Raw genomic sequence first — 16,681 nt, 5'->3', positions numbered from 1 at the left:
TCACTCACAACCAATCAGATGCGCGACCACCTATTCGACTCCTGTTGGATTTGGCCGCTCCTTTTATTATGACGATTTTAAGCCATTTAAAAATACATACAAATCTTGATATTCTGACTACTGTTTTTCAGTATCAAGTAGCCCATCGACATCCAGGAGATAACAATTTGAAGGCTTACAGCAAATAAAGAATCATGACAGAATAACAGTCATTTATTTAGCTCTTCTTTTTTTCCACATACAGTATACTGTGTATTAACCTGAAGATAAATATACAAGTAAATGCAATGGAGGGACTGGTGCTTTAATGAAGTGAGGGGCAGCCACATGGTGGCGCCCTGGGAGCAGATAGGCCAGGGTTTGGTGCCCCTCGACAGTCAACGCTTCATTCCCATGGTCTGCACTGTCCCGTGCTCGCAATGGAGTGAGCTACAGCACCCAAATACAAAATACACAATAAAAATACTGACTTATCATAAGTCTTCATAAACAGCAATTTGTGATTATTTAATATCAACCTGGAAACTCTATTGTTGGAAACATCTACAAATATCACCCGTTAATGAAAGAGAAGATATTCAGTTTTAGTTGAAGACACATCCTCCCATCTAGTGGCTGACTGAAGCTACTCAACAGACAATATTACAGTGAACAAAACAACAGACACATTTCAAATTTACAGTAAAATCCAGTGCAGTGATGTAATGAAACACACTGAAGTAAAGTATTACAATACAGTACTGTATCCTGTTGATGTTTTTTTTTTACGTTCATTACATTTTGGAGGCTTAAATTTTCCATTTTACTCCACAGCATTTATTTAACTTTCTTACAAGCTGCATTGAACTGACACATTTTAAATAAACTACTTTATTGGTAGGAAGATTAATTTTATTTAGGGCCCACTTTAGAATAAGTATTGCCAAATGACATCAGTATTGTCTACATATAACATCAGTATTAACTCTGTAGGATAAATTTAGCTGCAATTCTATCCAGGGATTTTGTTCGTGTCATCAAACTGAAAAAAATAATCCAACATACGGCACATTTTCAGATTCCTCAAAGTATCTTCTTTCTTTTCCTCCTTTCTTGACACAAACCTTGTTTTCAGTGACACGAGGTGTGGGAAATCAGGAAAATTGCAGTGTCATAGGCTACAATGATTGTAAGATCTTATCTAGCCTATAAAACAAAAAAACTACCGTATGCAATTAGATGAGAAAATATCTTAATTTAAAATGTCTGCATATATTTTATATCTACAGTGTATTAGTCATTCAAATTTTTCACTTCACATTGAAATCACTCTTCACACCTCGTTACCCAACGTCACCTTGATCATATCGCGACGGACATCTCTGAAAGTTCTGACCACAAGTAACTACTTCCTAATGCTGCCCTAAATTATTACAGCTTCCTTGCAGAGGGTGCAGCGAGGCACTGTCTCTGTTTGCCTTCTTCACTCCCCCTGCTGTGACCCAGGTTACGGAGGGTTGGAGTGGAGGATCCCACCTTCAGGTTGTCCGGCCTTGGTCTAGGTGAGGGCTGCTTGTTGACATTGTGAGTGTTTATGTAGACAGGATCTTCTGCTAGATTCAACAGCAAAAACATGGTGAAATTCAGTTGCTCAAAATCCAGTATAAAAATAATCCTTTTTCAGTCATGTAGACCCATCATCTCACCAAGATGATCAGTACGAAACCAGAGGGACTTAAAACTTTTTATGATGCTGCCATGGCCAGCTCTCCCTCAGAAGTATTTTCGAAATGTTCTTCAATTACTGAACATTTCTTTAGAAGATAATGATATGATAAAAAACGCAATAACCCTTCAAACATTCTTTTTACTGGCATATTGTTGTGAAAGTTTGGGTCATTTTGGAGAGTTGTTGAAAGTGTTGAAAGCTGGACAAGACATTTAATGCGCTGGAAGGATAACCACGCTCAAAGCTTATACTGATAAAAATAAAGCTGTCACTTTTAATCTACATGAGTTTTGGGATATGATTGAATAGACTTCTCAATTCTAATGGCCATTCATTTTTATTTCTGCATTTCTCACCTTTCAGGTATGTTGGAGATAAGTACCTTTACATCAGTACCTAAATACTGAAAAACTGGAGAATTCAAACTGTCATCATTTCATCAACTTTATGATAATATGTGAATTAACTGAGGGGTTAAAACAATATTTCTCAACAGTATGAATGAGTCACATAGTTGTACCCCATTGGTAAACACATTGAAGGAAGAGAGAAAATAATTTGTCTGGTAAAGTAAAATCAAAACTTCTGATAATTTTCCAACCAAGTAGTAGAATGAATGATGACAATTTGTAATTTGCTTAATCAAAATTAAAAACAAACCTATAGTATGGCTGAACTCAAACTTTAAAAGCATAAAAATTACAGAATGCATACATCTGTCTGTAAATTCTCTGTGCATTTGTTTGTATTTTAACTGCATGCTGGTCCTGCTTAAAAAAGAGATCCAAATCTTGACACTGTTTAAATAAATTATACGAATAAAACAATGAAGATTCTTTGTTGATTTGGTACATTTTGTGTCACTGTTTTCACAAACATAAATTCAATGTCTGCAGCACATCTTCAAATATGTCCTGCAAATTTTCTGTAATTAACTGGCAACATGGACAAATAATTTCACTACAGGGATCAATAAAGTCGATTTCATTTAATTTCATCTCATTTAATTTCATCTTATTTCATTTCAAAATGCAATAACAGCTGGTCACAGTTAGTATTCAAACGTGCATCTCGTTTTTGATGATAATTAAAGAATGTGACTGTAACACTAATACTACTGAATGAATTGTGTTTTGTACCAGCGTTTCTCTCTGATTGATCACACAAAGTGCTTTACAGAAGCCACCGTTCTCCCTTCCTGTAAGGTGAAGGTGAAGGTGAAGCACCACCTGCTTAGCGATAACCATTCAAACACTGTTGGAACATGTGGATTGCAGGGCCTGAAAATCGAGCCACTGACCCACTAATAAATAGATGACCTCTCTTCCCATCAGCTGTAGCTGATGGGAAGACATAATAGCAAATAATGATAAGATTTTTAATAATATGTTTTTAAAGTAGTTTTTAAATGTTCCACTTAGTGAAATCTCAACTGAAATTATGTGCAAGACTGACAGAGCAGTAAAAGTATGGTGATGGATCACGGGTGTATTTATTTATTTATTTAAAATTTATTTATTTTCAATTAATTAATTAACTTATTTATATAGTTAGTTATTTAGTTAGTTATTTAGTTAGTTACTTAGTTCGTTAATTTTATTTTTCAGATTTGCTGACGTTATTTCTGCTAAATGTTTTTCTCTGAAGCCTGTAACCACAGTTCACTTAGTTCCGCTGCTCTTGAGGTCATTCTCTTTAAAGGTGCTCTGTGCTGAAAATTACGCTTGTTCTACCTTCTTATATCAGTAATGCAGGAGAAGCCCAGTGGCTTCATACGTCCTGCTTTGACAATACAGCGTCTCACGCTGTGCTGCTCAACCACATAAACCACTTGCTCGCTCAGTTGCATCCGCAGGCCGTGAGGTTGTCAGACGACTGTCTGCTGTCAGGTACACAGTACATACTCTTTCTATTGTTGTGTAAATCAGACATACAGACCCTAACTCACACAAACACTAACAATCTAGCCCTTAAATCAGAATAGCAAAACTTAAATTAAGCAGTATTTACTCTGAGGGTTCTTTTTCTGAGTGTTTGCTCTTTTATTTTTTGGCCTCTTTTTATCAAAGCAGCTTTAATCTAAGTTGTGCTGCTCATCCTGCCTACAGGCAATTCATGGCTTATTTACATTCTATAGATATTGTTCACATACGTCTGTAAAGTCTGATTATCTAAACCTTCCAAATGAAAAGTAAGATCAGTACCTCTTATTCTGATGCATCTTCTTCTCAGCAAACACGAAGTGATGAGTAGAATGATCAAGACGAAAGCTGACACCCCCACTGCGACCCACTGCCACCATTTGATTAGCTGGAAATGCTCTGCAGGAGATCCAGTTGCTGTAACAGAATATTGTTGTCTTGAACTGTGATCATATTGCATTAATTTAAAGTCGCTACATACACAATAGCCCGTCTGTTAAACAAGTCATTTTCTTCGTTTCACATCAATCAAGTCTATATATACAGTACAGTATATATACTGTATATATAGATCTACCTATAGATAGATAGGTAGATGGATAGATAGATAGATAGATAGATAGATAGATAGATAGATAGATAGATAGATAGATAGATAGATAGATAGATAGATAGATAGATAGATGGATGGATGGATGGATGGATGGATGGATGGATGGATGGATGGATGGATGGATGGATGGATGGATGGATGGATGGATGGATGGATGGATGGATGGATGGATGGATGGATGGATGGATGGATAGATAGATAGATAGATAGATAGATAGATAGATAGATAGATAGATAGATAGATAGATAGATAGATAGATAGATAGATAGATAGATAGATAGATAGATAGATAGATAGATAGATAGATAGATAGATAGATAGATAGATAGATAGATAGATAGATAGATAGATAGATAGGAGAAGCTGTCACAGTCACCTGACCTCAATCATACAGAAAAACCAAGAAATACTACCGAAATGAAGGTTTTTCCCTTTAAAGAATGAGCTAATATTCCTCAGGAGCACTTTGCAAAAATCTCAAGGTGTATAGCTAAGTATGACATCTGCAGAAGGCAATAGAAGTGAAATAGTCTTTTAAAACCCTGACTCTAACCCTAACCCTTGTCATTAATGGGCTGAATCCTTTTGTATTGGTAAAAGTAGCCTTTTAATTATCTTTGGAGAAAAAAGATTTGTAATTGTTTGATTGAGCTTCGATTTTAATTAATTTGTTTTTGTTTGATTTTGTTATTACAACTAGCTGGTAGAGAGTATATTTTGTTAGTAAACCTAACTACGTGTGGGTTGAATAATTCAATGCTTCAATGTCATAGAATGGCGGTTAATATGTGATCATCTGCACAATGGCAAAAATGGGTAATCATTGACAGCTCATATAATGAGACCTGAACACTGTAAAATAGATTGGACAGCTAAATTTGGAGCTTGCATCACCTCAGTAAGAAACACCACTGCATTACTGTTACAATAACACACAAAAACACAACTTTTTTCCTCTGAACAATTGGTAGTGACAGTTGAGTTGTTTGTTCCACAGCCTTTGCTGTCATGAAAAAAACAAAATGCTTTAACAAGCATTCATGTATTCGAGTACAAAAGTAGCCCGAACCATTTTCTAATGCTATGTTTCACAACACTTTACAAATCTCTTTTAGCAGCTATAAACAACATACAAACATGTAATAGATGATTTGTAAGCCACTGTAATGTAGTTGTTGCTTTTATTAATATGTAATAGAGCTCTTTCTGACTGCATCCAGGGAACTTGTGCATGAGCAGCTAATGATCAACAATGCAATGAGAGGGGATTGTAATGCTATTACAAAAAGTCGCTGAGGTTTTAATTGTTAATAATGTACATTACAAAAGAATTTAAACAACTACAATTCTAGTGTGTTATAAGCCATCCATTAAATGTTTATCTTCTGCCTATGAATGTGAAATGGGGTGACATATAGTGCGGTGCTGCTTGCATAAGTAATTACATGTAATACTCACAAATTATTACTTCTGTTCCAGAGCTGTTCATGATACAAAATCTGGGTATATTTGCTGTAACTCTGCAAAAGTACCATCCACTGAACTTGTCTACAGCATTTGACGTGAGATGGAGCAAAGTTTCAGTTTCTTGCCCATCATCCTGACCCATGGTGGAGGTATTTGAAGACTTGCTATACATACGTTTAGGTAGGCTGTGTGTGTTGTTGAAGGAAGATCCAGAGGGATTAAAATAAAAGGCTATCCAAAACCTCTCAAGTCCATCCGTTTTTAACTTGCATTTCAAGCTCAGAGGGGAACCAATAGCAAGTCTCACAGTTTTTTTTTCTCCGTCATCCAAAGTCACAGGGTCTTGACCCAATGTCACCATGGCTGCAACTGCAACGATATGAAATAACAATGATTTTTTTTTTTTTTCTTGTCTGTTTCTGCAGAAAAAGACTCACCTGTGATGAAAACCAGAGTTGATTGTTTCAGCCACATCCTCATTGTTTTGTGTGGAGGTGTCCCTCTGAGACTTCTGCGTCTGCCTGTCTACGTGTATAAGAACTAGATCTACATGTGTGGGTGGGAGGAAGAGCTTTTTTACCATTATTTTCACAGTACTGACTTACAAAGTTGCACACATTTTCGATTGTGGCATGTATCAGGGAGGGTGATGAGGGGGAGTACAGGGCATTGGTGGCTGACTTTCTGGAGTGGTGCCAACAGAACCAGCTCCAGCTCAACGTCTCTAAGACGAAGGAGATGGTGCTGGATTTCCGGCGGGCACCCCCTTCTCCACAACCAGTGATCATCGAGGGCAGTGAGGTGGAGGTGGTAGGAAACTATAAGTAGCTGGGACTGCAGCTAGACAGTAGACTGGACTGGTCACTCAAGTCGGACCGTGTGTACAAGAAGGGGCAGAGCAGGATGTACTTCCTGAGGAGGCTGGCCTCTTAACCGTCTTAACAGACTCCTCCGTAGAGCGGCTCAGTGGTCGGGCTGAGCCTGGACTCTGTGGAGACGCTGCTGGAGAACAGGACCATGTCTAAATTCAGGGCCATCATAAACAACACCAGCCACCCCCTGCACACCACTTTCTCCCAGCAGAGAAGCACCTTCATGCAGCAGACTGCTGTCACACAGCGCCTCCACAGAGAGGCTGAGGTCCTCCTTCGTCCCCCGAGCCATCAGGGGGTACAATGAGTCTCTCAGGAGGAGCGGGGGGGAAGTGGCGACGTCAGCACGCGGTTAAATGGATTTAACTTAATTTTATAGTGTTTATATTTTAATTTTATACTGTTTATATTTTAATTTTATACTGTTTACATTGTAGTTACAGTTTAGTATATGTCCTGTTAATGCTACATGTGTCTGTTAGTGTAGTGTATGTCTTGTGGTATGTCCTGTTTTGTTTTTGTTTTTTCCTGGTGTTTGGCTGAGCAGTGGATATGTGCAATTTCCTCCAGGAAAGTATCAATCAATCAATCAATCAATCAATCAATCAATCAATCAATCAATCAATCAATCTATCTATCTATCTATCTATCTATCTATCTATCTATCTATCTATCTATCTATCTATCTATCTATCTATCTATCTATCTATCTACATATCAACTGAAGATGGAAACGATGTATTGGATTTTAGAAAAAAACTCTCAACACAAGCATGTCACTTTGTTTTGTTTGCTTAGGAGAACATGCCTCATTACTGAAAATATGTATCCTCCTGAGAGACACTTCTGTAAATTGGTGACAGACAGCAAATCCCTCGATGAGACAAAAATATATATGCATGTGCTTTCTTGTTGACTGTCAAAATAATGATAATGCGGATGATGACGATACAAAGGGTTTATGCAACGTTTGTGGTTTTTGGTGCAAGGGTGCTAAAACACGTTTCACCTTATACCACAACATCTCAGAAGAACACAAGTACTTGGCTTCCTGTGAGAAAACAAAAGTGAGTGTAATAGGTTAAGTTAAGTTTCTGGTCCACTCTCCTTTACCCAGAGGGATCTGTAGGAGAGACAATAAAAAAGATGAAGGTTGAGAAAACAATGTTGTTCTTTAAGGAGAGTTTTGTACAAGAATATTGAAATTCTTACGAAATCATCATAAAACAATTCTGTGTCACTTTAGAGCCTGAGATCTAACAACTATATACTACTGATTTTCAGACTTCTGTTACAAACCTATTTTCATTTCAAGACACAGGATGCAACATTATAATAAGCATTTGTGTGTTGTATGTTTAGTGAAGGGAACAAGGCCTCGAAATGAAACATCCTATATTGGGGGTGCATATCATCAGAAACCTCAACCTTATAGCCGTTTTCACAGATACTGAAAGTAGGTCCTGTCTGCTATGTAGTGCACAGAAATGAGATATGTGTTGTTTGCTCAGGAGGCAGTTACATAAACGTGAGTGGCCCCACTTATTTTCACTGTATATTAAAAATTATATTGAAATCTTTTACAATTTGATGAAATAAAAGGCAGGTTGTGTATCCAAAGCATAGTTTTATTATATATGAACAAATAAAATATTTAAGGATGTTATTTTCCTTATACAACTTTTATCCAACACAATTTGATAGGCTTAATACAAAAAAGAAAAGAAAAGAAATCAACAATATTTTTCACATTTATCAGTTCTTACATAATTTCACACCACAAACAAATGTGACGCATTAGGGATCAATGCTAAATTTCTACATAATGTTTTTCAATCAATAATGCGAATAAGTCCTTGTGTAGACATACAGTCAGTGTATGTGGTCATTTAATGCTAGTTTCAAGACACAATTGGTACATACGAGTACAACACCACTCGTTTTATTTAATTCTTTGTAGTTTAATTCTCTTACACACTGCCTTTTTAAGTTTCCTCCATTATTTTGCAGTCTCGATTTAATTTATCTAATATTATTTTTTGGAAAAAATGCTGATTGGTAAACACGTTTGGAATTTTAGTATCTCCTACGGTCCTTGAATGTAGCCTTACTCACAACTCGCACAACAGAAACATCAGTACCCATAATTCTCCTCTGGCGCATGCGCGTGAGGCACCTTGGGCCGAAGGCGTTGGTGGTTGGTGGCCGCCCGAAGATGCGTCGCACTCCGGCAGCATCAGTACCAACTCCACTGTGCTAATAAACCGAAAAAACGCAGGACAGAGGAGATTTAGCGGCGGTGTTTGCGGCTGGAGCAACGCTTGTGGCGGAGCGGCGAGATGGGGGACCAGAAGGTGAGCCGGAGGAACAGGTGTCCCTGATGAGGGAAGCCGTTTCAGGGCGTAGTGTACAAAGGAAGGAGAGGGACGAGCTGCGGAACTGAGGAGTTTGCGGACACGAAACGAAATCTTATTTCTCAAGGTTCTCAGAGACGTGGAGGTTTTGTTTGAATCAGATTGTCTGGGTGGAGGTGAGGGCTACCAGATGCATGCTAGCAGGGTTTCTTTAGAGATGTACGGTCATGGTCCGGAGGGGGGGGGGGCGGGGGGGGGCTTGGCGCAGCTCTTATAGCATCAATAAACAGTCGGCAGCCCTTCATTACCGTCGGATATCCCACTTGAGAGACAATAGAGTAGAAAAGAGTTGGCATATCAAAGATGTCATTAGTGTATTAATCAGACCAGCGTGTGTCCAGCTCTTTGATGTTCGGCTGTTCAACGGCTGTGAAGCTGCGTTATTTAATTATGAATGCGCATCCTTCCGCCCGTGAAGTGTCCTCCGTCTGTAGGCAGGGTGTAGGTGTCCTGTGATCCTGCCTGACACAAATGTGTCCTCCCCGAACCCCTCCAGTAAGTGGAAAGAGATACCTTATGAAGGAGAGTAGTCAATAGAGTTTGGTGTTTTAAGACGTGACAAACTGTCAAATACACATTTTTTTTTAAAATTTTATTTTGACTGTTTCTTTAGGACTCTCTACGGAAGATCACCCACACACTGGCTGTGAAGAATGAGGAGATTTCAAATTTCGTCTGCACCCTCAAGCAGAGCCTTGACAACTTGGAGGTACAGAGGCAGTTGTTTAACTCCCATCATACTGTACACTGTCCAAAATAAATAAATAAATCACATTTATTAGCTAAACAGTGAAAATTACTCAGTGCAACAGATTTTGTAAGTGATTTTTCATACCTGATAAACAATCTGAATAGAATTTATCTTACAATAGAGTCCCAAAGTCTGACATATATTTAACCCATAACAATCTCTGCTGGGGATTTGAAGAACCACGTAAACTCTGGAATATTACAGAACTGGATGCGTTCATCCTTGAGGAATGGGCAAAGATTCTGCAGGAACATTTTCAGAAGTTGGTGTCTGGTTGTGCATCATGTTTGTTGCAGGTCATAACAGCTAATAAATTCTATATTTAAGATTTAATATACGTTAGTAATCCCTGAAGGGAAATTCAGAGCACACAAATCAAGCAGTCAAATCAAATGCAATCACATGCATATGTTAGTGTGTACAGGCCCTGAACAAACACACACAGGGGGCCTGTACGCATGCAGAGGGAGGTAGTGGCGGGTAGCTCCTTCATGGTGCGCCCCAAATTAGCAACTTGTAAGGAGAATGGCGCCTTGCTCAAGGGCGCCTCGACAGTGCTCCGGAGGTGAGCTGACACCTCCCACTGCCAGCTCACCTCCGGGTGTTTTTTGGGCAGGAGCGGGAATCAAACTGCCAATATCTGAACATTGGACGAACCGCTCTACTGCGCGCTCTACCACTGAGCCACCGCCGCCCCTGAAATATTTTACCAGTAGTCCTAAGACACAATGGGCGTTGAATAATTTTGCCTCCAGGTTTATACGGGGAATATTTAAATGTAATTTGGGCTCTGCACATAATATAATTGCTTTTATTCTGTCAGTACACAGTAGTCAGTTTCAGTTCACAGTTGTTGTTTTTTTGTAATGCCAGGCAAACTCCAACAGAGTCCAGGAGGACCTGAATTCTGAGTTCACCTCCCTCCACTCTGTTCTGGATGAGATGAAGCAAAACATGTTGACTCGCATCAAGCAGGAGAGAGCCAGCCGCACATACGAGTTGCAGGTAGATGCAGCTGCTCATTTCTTTAAAATTATGTATTAATAATAAATATTTAATTCTAGATGTTTCCTTTTCAGTTCCAATATTAAGAGAGAAAGTCAATCTGTGGTTGTTGCTTTTTAGCAAATGTGAAATATTACAGTCTGATATTATCTGTCTCTTTTCTGTGCAGCGTCCACGTGATCATTTAGTGCTGGACTAAAAACGAACAAGCTGTAACTTGTCTTGAATTGTCTCACAAGTACGATGAAGAAGATGATGATGATGATGATGATGCATGCAGCTGAATTAGAACTTAAATCAGTTCTTTGTTATTAAGATTGTTAACGGTCAAGATAACCAAATCTGACTTGAATGAAAAATTGTTATTGAGAAATAAGATTTGTTTTAGAAAATGTTCCTATATAAACCGACTGATGCAAGACAAAAGTATAACTAAGGAAAGATAGCATATAGACTTTCAGATTGACTGGAAACTGGATATTTTAATCAAATGATGCTACACGTAAAAGTAAATTAAACAAATTGTTAAACAAAAGGCTCATTTTAGTTCATCTATAGAGATTTTTGATGATAAAATTGTTTAGGTTGGTTTGTATAACTAAACTGAGTAGTTTTATGCAATTTTTAAATCATTATCTTTGTTTTAAAACCCAAAAATTATGAAGTAGTTCAATTCACAGGCACAAAGTTGTCCTTTTGAGTGCTTCTTAAACATCTGTTTCTGTTTTGGTTTTTGCACGAAAACCTCTGCAGCCTCAGGACCAAGCCGTGACTCTCAAATGATGCATCTGCTCCTCCTATGAAGAACACTGTAGGCCATTATGCTTAGGATGAAGATGCAGACGTTGGCTGAGGTGACGCTGTTTGACTGTGAGTCACTGTTTTTCAGAATCAGCTGAGTGCCTGTTCCAAAGCCCTGGAGAGTTCAGAGGAGCTGCTGGAGCTGGCCAATCATACGCTGTGTTCCTCCGAAACCGACGGGTTCACTCAGGTAATCGACTGGCCTCACGCTGCTGCACTGTTCCCTCTAGTGGCCATATGTTTGATTTAATCTTCCTCATGTTATACTGCCAGTTATTTTAACACAAGCACCAGTGAGTTTTTTTTTGTGATGGGCTACAACTCAGTTTTCTCTTCGCTCCGTATCTGTTTCCTTCCCTCTCTGCTTCTCCCATCCAGGCGGCCAAAGACATTAAGGATAGGTATAGTACTCAGCTATCAATTGCTTCCCTTTTTGTATTAGCTTCCTGCAACCAATGAGCCATTTCATAATGTAGCATGCATGTGTTCAAACTGTCCAGCCACCCTAGCTGACTTGTAGACAATAAGCACTGTGGAAGGTTCCACTCGTGAGCCTTTTGTCTTGTGTTTCCCTCTGTCCTTTAGAGTCTGTACCAGCCTGTATCAGCCCCTCCCTGGAAGTCTGCTGCTCCTTCTATAGCTCAATATTTAAGTGTCAGTCAGGGTGATGAGTTCAGTAGTAGTGAACAGAAGTCTAGTTAGCACCTTGTCTTAGTGAGCACTGCTAGAATCACCCATTTTGCTTTTTTTTTTTACCCCTCTGACCCAGTTTAATAATGGCCCATGCTTGTTTCCACTCCGTGTGTTTTTGTGTTTTTGTGTGTGTCCCTCTTTGTCTGCAGTGTGACAATGGCTCCGGCCTTTCGCCTCTCCCTGAAGGCTAAAGCCAGTGACAACATGAGTCACTTGATGGTGGACTTCAGCCAGGAGAGGGAGATGTTGCAGGGCCTCAAATTCCTCCCAGGTCTGCTTCACTTCTAATGCAGAGAAACACAGATGGAGAGAAAAGAGCTACTGCCAGCGACCGTATCACATTTACACCAGTCAGCACTGCACTGCACAGAGCTTAGAGTTACACAGCAGTTACGTAACAGTTGAGGTTACGTCCATCTTTTGTCCTGAGTAGAATAACCAAAGTCTTCTTATATCTGTTCCTGGACTCACAGCTGAAGATGAGATTATTATAGTCGTCTTCAGGAAAATGGATGGATGGATGACTTAGTACTTTGCTAAAGGAGCTGTAAATGACATTTGCAGCTAGAGTTTAGTGAAGGTTTACAGTCAAGTATTGTCTTATTTCTACACGAGTAGCAACAATATGCAGGCATTAACTTTAGATTTTGTAATATTCGATGTCTGACCTTCTATCTGTTGAGTATTTAACCACAGCAAAATACTGTCTCAAACGAGCTTCTGTTTGACTGGCTTCACTCGACTCCACCTGTCATTGTGTAATATATTAATGTGTCAAATCATGGCTTTTAGGGAATTATCCAAAGCATCTGCAGCTGTAGGGGTTTCTTAACCTGTACTTGTTGTGTGGTTTTATAACACATTACACATTTTTACTAGAGGGACCAGCGGCTGTTTATAGAAAGGGGAAAAAAAAGAAAGTTCTAAACATTGTTCTGCTCTAAAACTAAGTTAGCTGGTGATATTTCGTAGATCAACATTTACAGCAGCTAAAGAAGAGTTAATTATTTACATCTGAATTCTGCAATCTCCAAAACAGAGCACAATGAATGTATTGCTACAGATGACACAAACACAGCTGCATATAAATGATATTGTTGATTTGAATCAGATGGATGTGTAAATATTCAACTATTTTCTGGCGCTGTTAATGCTAAGTGTGGTCCCCGTCACAGTTTTTTGGGGTAATTCTGCCTCTTAAGAGGTCGAAATCAAGTCAGTGGAATATGACAATCCACTAAGTGTAAAAAGCTTTTTAGATAATTTAAATCACTCTTTCTTTGATGATGAGTATTTTACACATTATTTATTTTTTCGGCATTATTTTTATTGCAAGCGTTGAGACTGATTTTCTGAATTTCCTCGTAACCGTTTCCCACTCCTCTGCAGTTCCTGCCACTCCAGAGATCCAGGTCTCAGAGTGTCAGGTGTGTGACAACACCGTGAGTGTGTTATGGACCCTACCAGAGCCTGACAGCAAGATAGACCACTACATATTAGAGTATCGACGTACAAACCATGAGGGCCCACCTCGCATCAGAGAGGACTACCCCTGGATGGTGGTGGAGGGAATACGAGAGACGGAGCACATGCTCTCAGGTGGGAAGATGACTGTGGAGAGATATTCAGTGTCTGAACTTCTATGGAGACTCAGTAAGGATGCTTCTATTTGTAGGGCTGCGCTTTGACACACGGTACATTACATTCAGAGTGAAAGCATGCAACAAGGCTGTGGCTGGAGAGTTCTCTGAGCCAGTGACACTAGAGACCCCCGGTGGGTATGCTGCATTATGTCCCTGTGACTCACAATACACGAAAAATCTGTGGTATGAACACTGAATTGAATTCAATAAGAAGTAAATAAAAAAAGAACACCACATTTTCATTTGCAGCCTTCAGTTTCAAACTAGATTCAAGTTCGTCTCACCAGAACCTGAAGGTGGAGGACTTGACTGTGGAGTGGGACAGCAGCGGAGGAAAAATACAGGACATACGCAAAGAAAAGAATCGAACTAACTCCCCGATGCACTCTCCAGCCAGGTGACTTACGGCGTCATTAAACTCTTACTTGTATTATATACAATATTCTTTAAAGAAACTCAGAGCGTTGTGGTCATGGATTCAGGAATAATTCCATCATCTCCATTCAGGTCAGCTCTTATGTCACCAAAGAGAGCACCGACAGCACGTCCTGGTCGGGACAGGTTTACAGCAGAGTCCTACACAGTTCTGGGTAAGAACACAAGCATAACAACAGCAATTCAACATGCCCAGGAGTTTAAACACACCGACCTGAACTAACAGGATTGTGTTTATATGTTTATACATTTTACAATTGAGCAAAAAAAATAAATACAAATTTTAAAAATGGATTTTTCTGTATTGCTGAATAGCTCCTAGCTTCACTCGTGGCTAGCTAGCTAGGTTAACTATGCGTTTAGACTGCTTTTCTTCCAACACAGTCACACTCCTGAAAGAACAAGGACAACTTGGTGTTTGTCAGCTGTGAAACAACACAAAGCAACATGTGTTGACCCTTCATTCTAAATATTTACTACCTGAACTTTTGTCTCATCACAGCTGACACCATGATCGACGCGGGCCAACAGTACTGGGAAGTTCGCTTTGACAAAGAGAGCAAAGCTTTCGCTGTGGGAGTCGCCCTGCGGAACCTAGGACGTTTTGACCAGTTGGGTAAAAGCAGCGCTTCCTGGTGCATCCACCTCAACAACTGGCTGCAGCAGAGCCTCACAGCCAAGCACAACAACAAGGCCCGCACACTGGAATGCCCCATCCCAAACAGTATAGGAGTCTACGTCAACTATGACGAAGGTATGGAAAATGCAAAGCGCCACAGAAATGCTGTCAGTCTTTCTAACATAGATAAGTTCTCCCTTCCAAAGAAACACTTACATAAAGAATTTGTGTGTGTGTGTTTGTGTGTGTGTGTGTGTGTGTGTGTGTGTGCGTGTGTATTTTTCTGTCAGGTGTTCTGTCTTTCTACAACAGCAAAACAAAACAGCTGATGCACACTTTCAAAACCAAGTTCCAGCAGCCAGTTATACCGGCTTTCATGGTGAGGAATTTTTTTTCAGAGTCATTCCTTTCCATTCAGTTGCTCGGTTTTCATAACGCTTGTTGGTGTTGCAACTTCTTCAGGTGTGGAACGGCAGTTTTTCAGTAGTGACGGGCCTGCAGGTTCCCAGCGTGGTGCAAAGCGGCCAGAGGAAAAACAGCGGCACCAGCAGCTCCAGCGCCAGCCTCTCGTAGACCCAGCCACTGGGAAAGCCACATGTCTCCAGGCTGTGTGTCAAGCCATATCATTCAGAGTTACATCACAAGGGAGACGATAGTTCATCCTGTTCTACATGCAGTGTCTGCTGCATGAAAACAATGGTGGTGGTCAGGAATGAGTGACGCATTCCAACAGCGGTGTGAATTCTTCAGATGTATGAGTCTGGCTTTTGTGATCGCCTGGGGAAACTTTCGCTGTAGTCTTACTAGCTAGTCTCTATACACATCCATTTAACTGTCCCACTGCTGCTAGAGCAACGATTTAGCGCTGGCCGCTGACCTTCCTCTCCTTTCCATCATCACGACTGTCTGTCTTACTGTCATTGTAGCCAGCTGCAGGTGAAAGGTCAAGGCCTGTCCCATCTGTTCTCTCCCTGTGCCTTCCTCCTTATTTTCTAACGTCCAAACCGGCCAAGTAGGGGTGATCCAACGTTAGCATCTCACTGGCATGATCCCCTTACTGCAACTTAAAATAGTGTATTGTTTCAATGTCATATAACTCGGTTATGTATTTAAATGGTAATTACCACCTGTTGAATCTGCCTCTGTCGCCACGCAACCTATGTAGCCCAATAACATTCCTCGACACAGCACTGAACAGAATGCTCTTCGTCTTTACAGTCAGTTTATTATACTCCACTTCATCAGGAGAAACAAGAAATGAACAACCCATATTAGGGATGTTGGGTCTATTTCTTGCCACGGTATGCCTGTGTAAGTGTTCACAGCCTTACTGCATTCTAAGGTTTGTATGTACCTTCATGTATGTCTAATCCTGAGAACACCACTTTGTGTTACGTCTGTAGTTCAAATACATTTAGAGAGTAGCCTCAGCTAACAAAGCGTTTGCCAGGTTTGGGGTGAGCAACAAATTGGTGAACTCTGAACATGTTACTTGTGCACATCATCTGAGTAGAATGCTGCTCTTGCTCCTATATAAATCCATTGAATAGCTGTAGCTTGCACTGCTTTAAAGAAGCATCATGCTAAGAATTATGTAAACTATTTCACGACATACAATTTATTGTAAATACTTTAATTTTTCCACTACAGTGTGGAGACAATGAGGTAATAAAGATGTGAGCGGACTCTGTTCTTGTACTTCTGTTACTTGTATATCGGACATGTTATTTCTTTCTG

The 16,681-nt window shown here is 39.8% G+C and overlaps 1 protein-coding gene and 1 long non-coding RNA gene across 3 annotated transcripts; one reads left to right on the top strand and one right to left on the bottom strand.

Annotated features, from left to right (window-relative positions):
- Positions 1-216: 216 nt before the first annotated feature.
- On the bottom strand, positions 217-6,237 carry LOC137599351 (uncharacterized). The gene is made up of 4 exons (XR_011036799.1): positions 6,149-6,237; positions 5,703-6,080; positions 3,913-4,047; positions 217-1,592 (listed from the first exon to the last, which is right to left on the bottom strand). It is a non-coding gene; the product is annotated as an uncharacterized lncRNA (long non-coding RNA).
- Positions 6,238-8,760: 2,523 nt separating this feature from the next.
- fsd1 (fibronectin type III and SPRY domain containing 1) lies at positions 8,761-16,639 on the top strand. 2 transcript variants are annotated; one of them, XM_068320368.1, is made up of 13 exons: positions 8,761-8,937; positions 9,611-9,706; positions 10,622-10,753; positions 11,643-11,744; positions 11,933-11,955; positions 12,397-12,518; positions 13,637-13,846; positions 13,923-14,021; positions 14,140-14,287; positions 14,398-14,480; positions 14,828-15,079; positions 15,235-15,323; positions 15,407-16,639. In XM_068320368.1, exons 1-13 carry the CDS (start codon positions 8,923-8,925, stop codon positions 15,515-15,517), a joined length of 1,482 nt encoding a protein of 493 aa, XP_068176469.1. In that variant the 5' UTR covers positions 8,761-8,922; the 3' UTR covers positions 15,518-16,639. The 2 variants fall into 2 exon arrangements, with proteins under 2 accessions (XP_068176469.1, XP_068176470.1); XM_068320369.1 differs by lacking the exons at positions 8,761-8,937; positions 9,611-9,706; positions 10,622-10,753 and adding an exon at positions 11,513-11,564.
- Positions 16,640-16,681: the final 42 nt, after the last annotated feature.

This window comes from Antennarius striatus, chromosome 7, assembly GCF_040054535.1.
Source record: "Antennarius striatus isolate MH-2024 chromosome 7, ASM4005453v1, whole genome shotgun sequence".
Lineage (NCBI taxonomy): Eukaryota > Metazoa > Chordata > Actinopteri > Lophiiformes > Antennariidae > Antennarius > Antennarius striatus.
The sequence above is the reverse complement of the archived record's forward strand: the minus strand, read 5'-3'. Positions and strand labels throughout refer to the sequence as shown.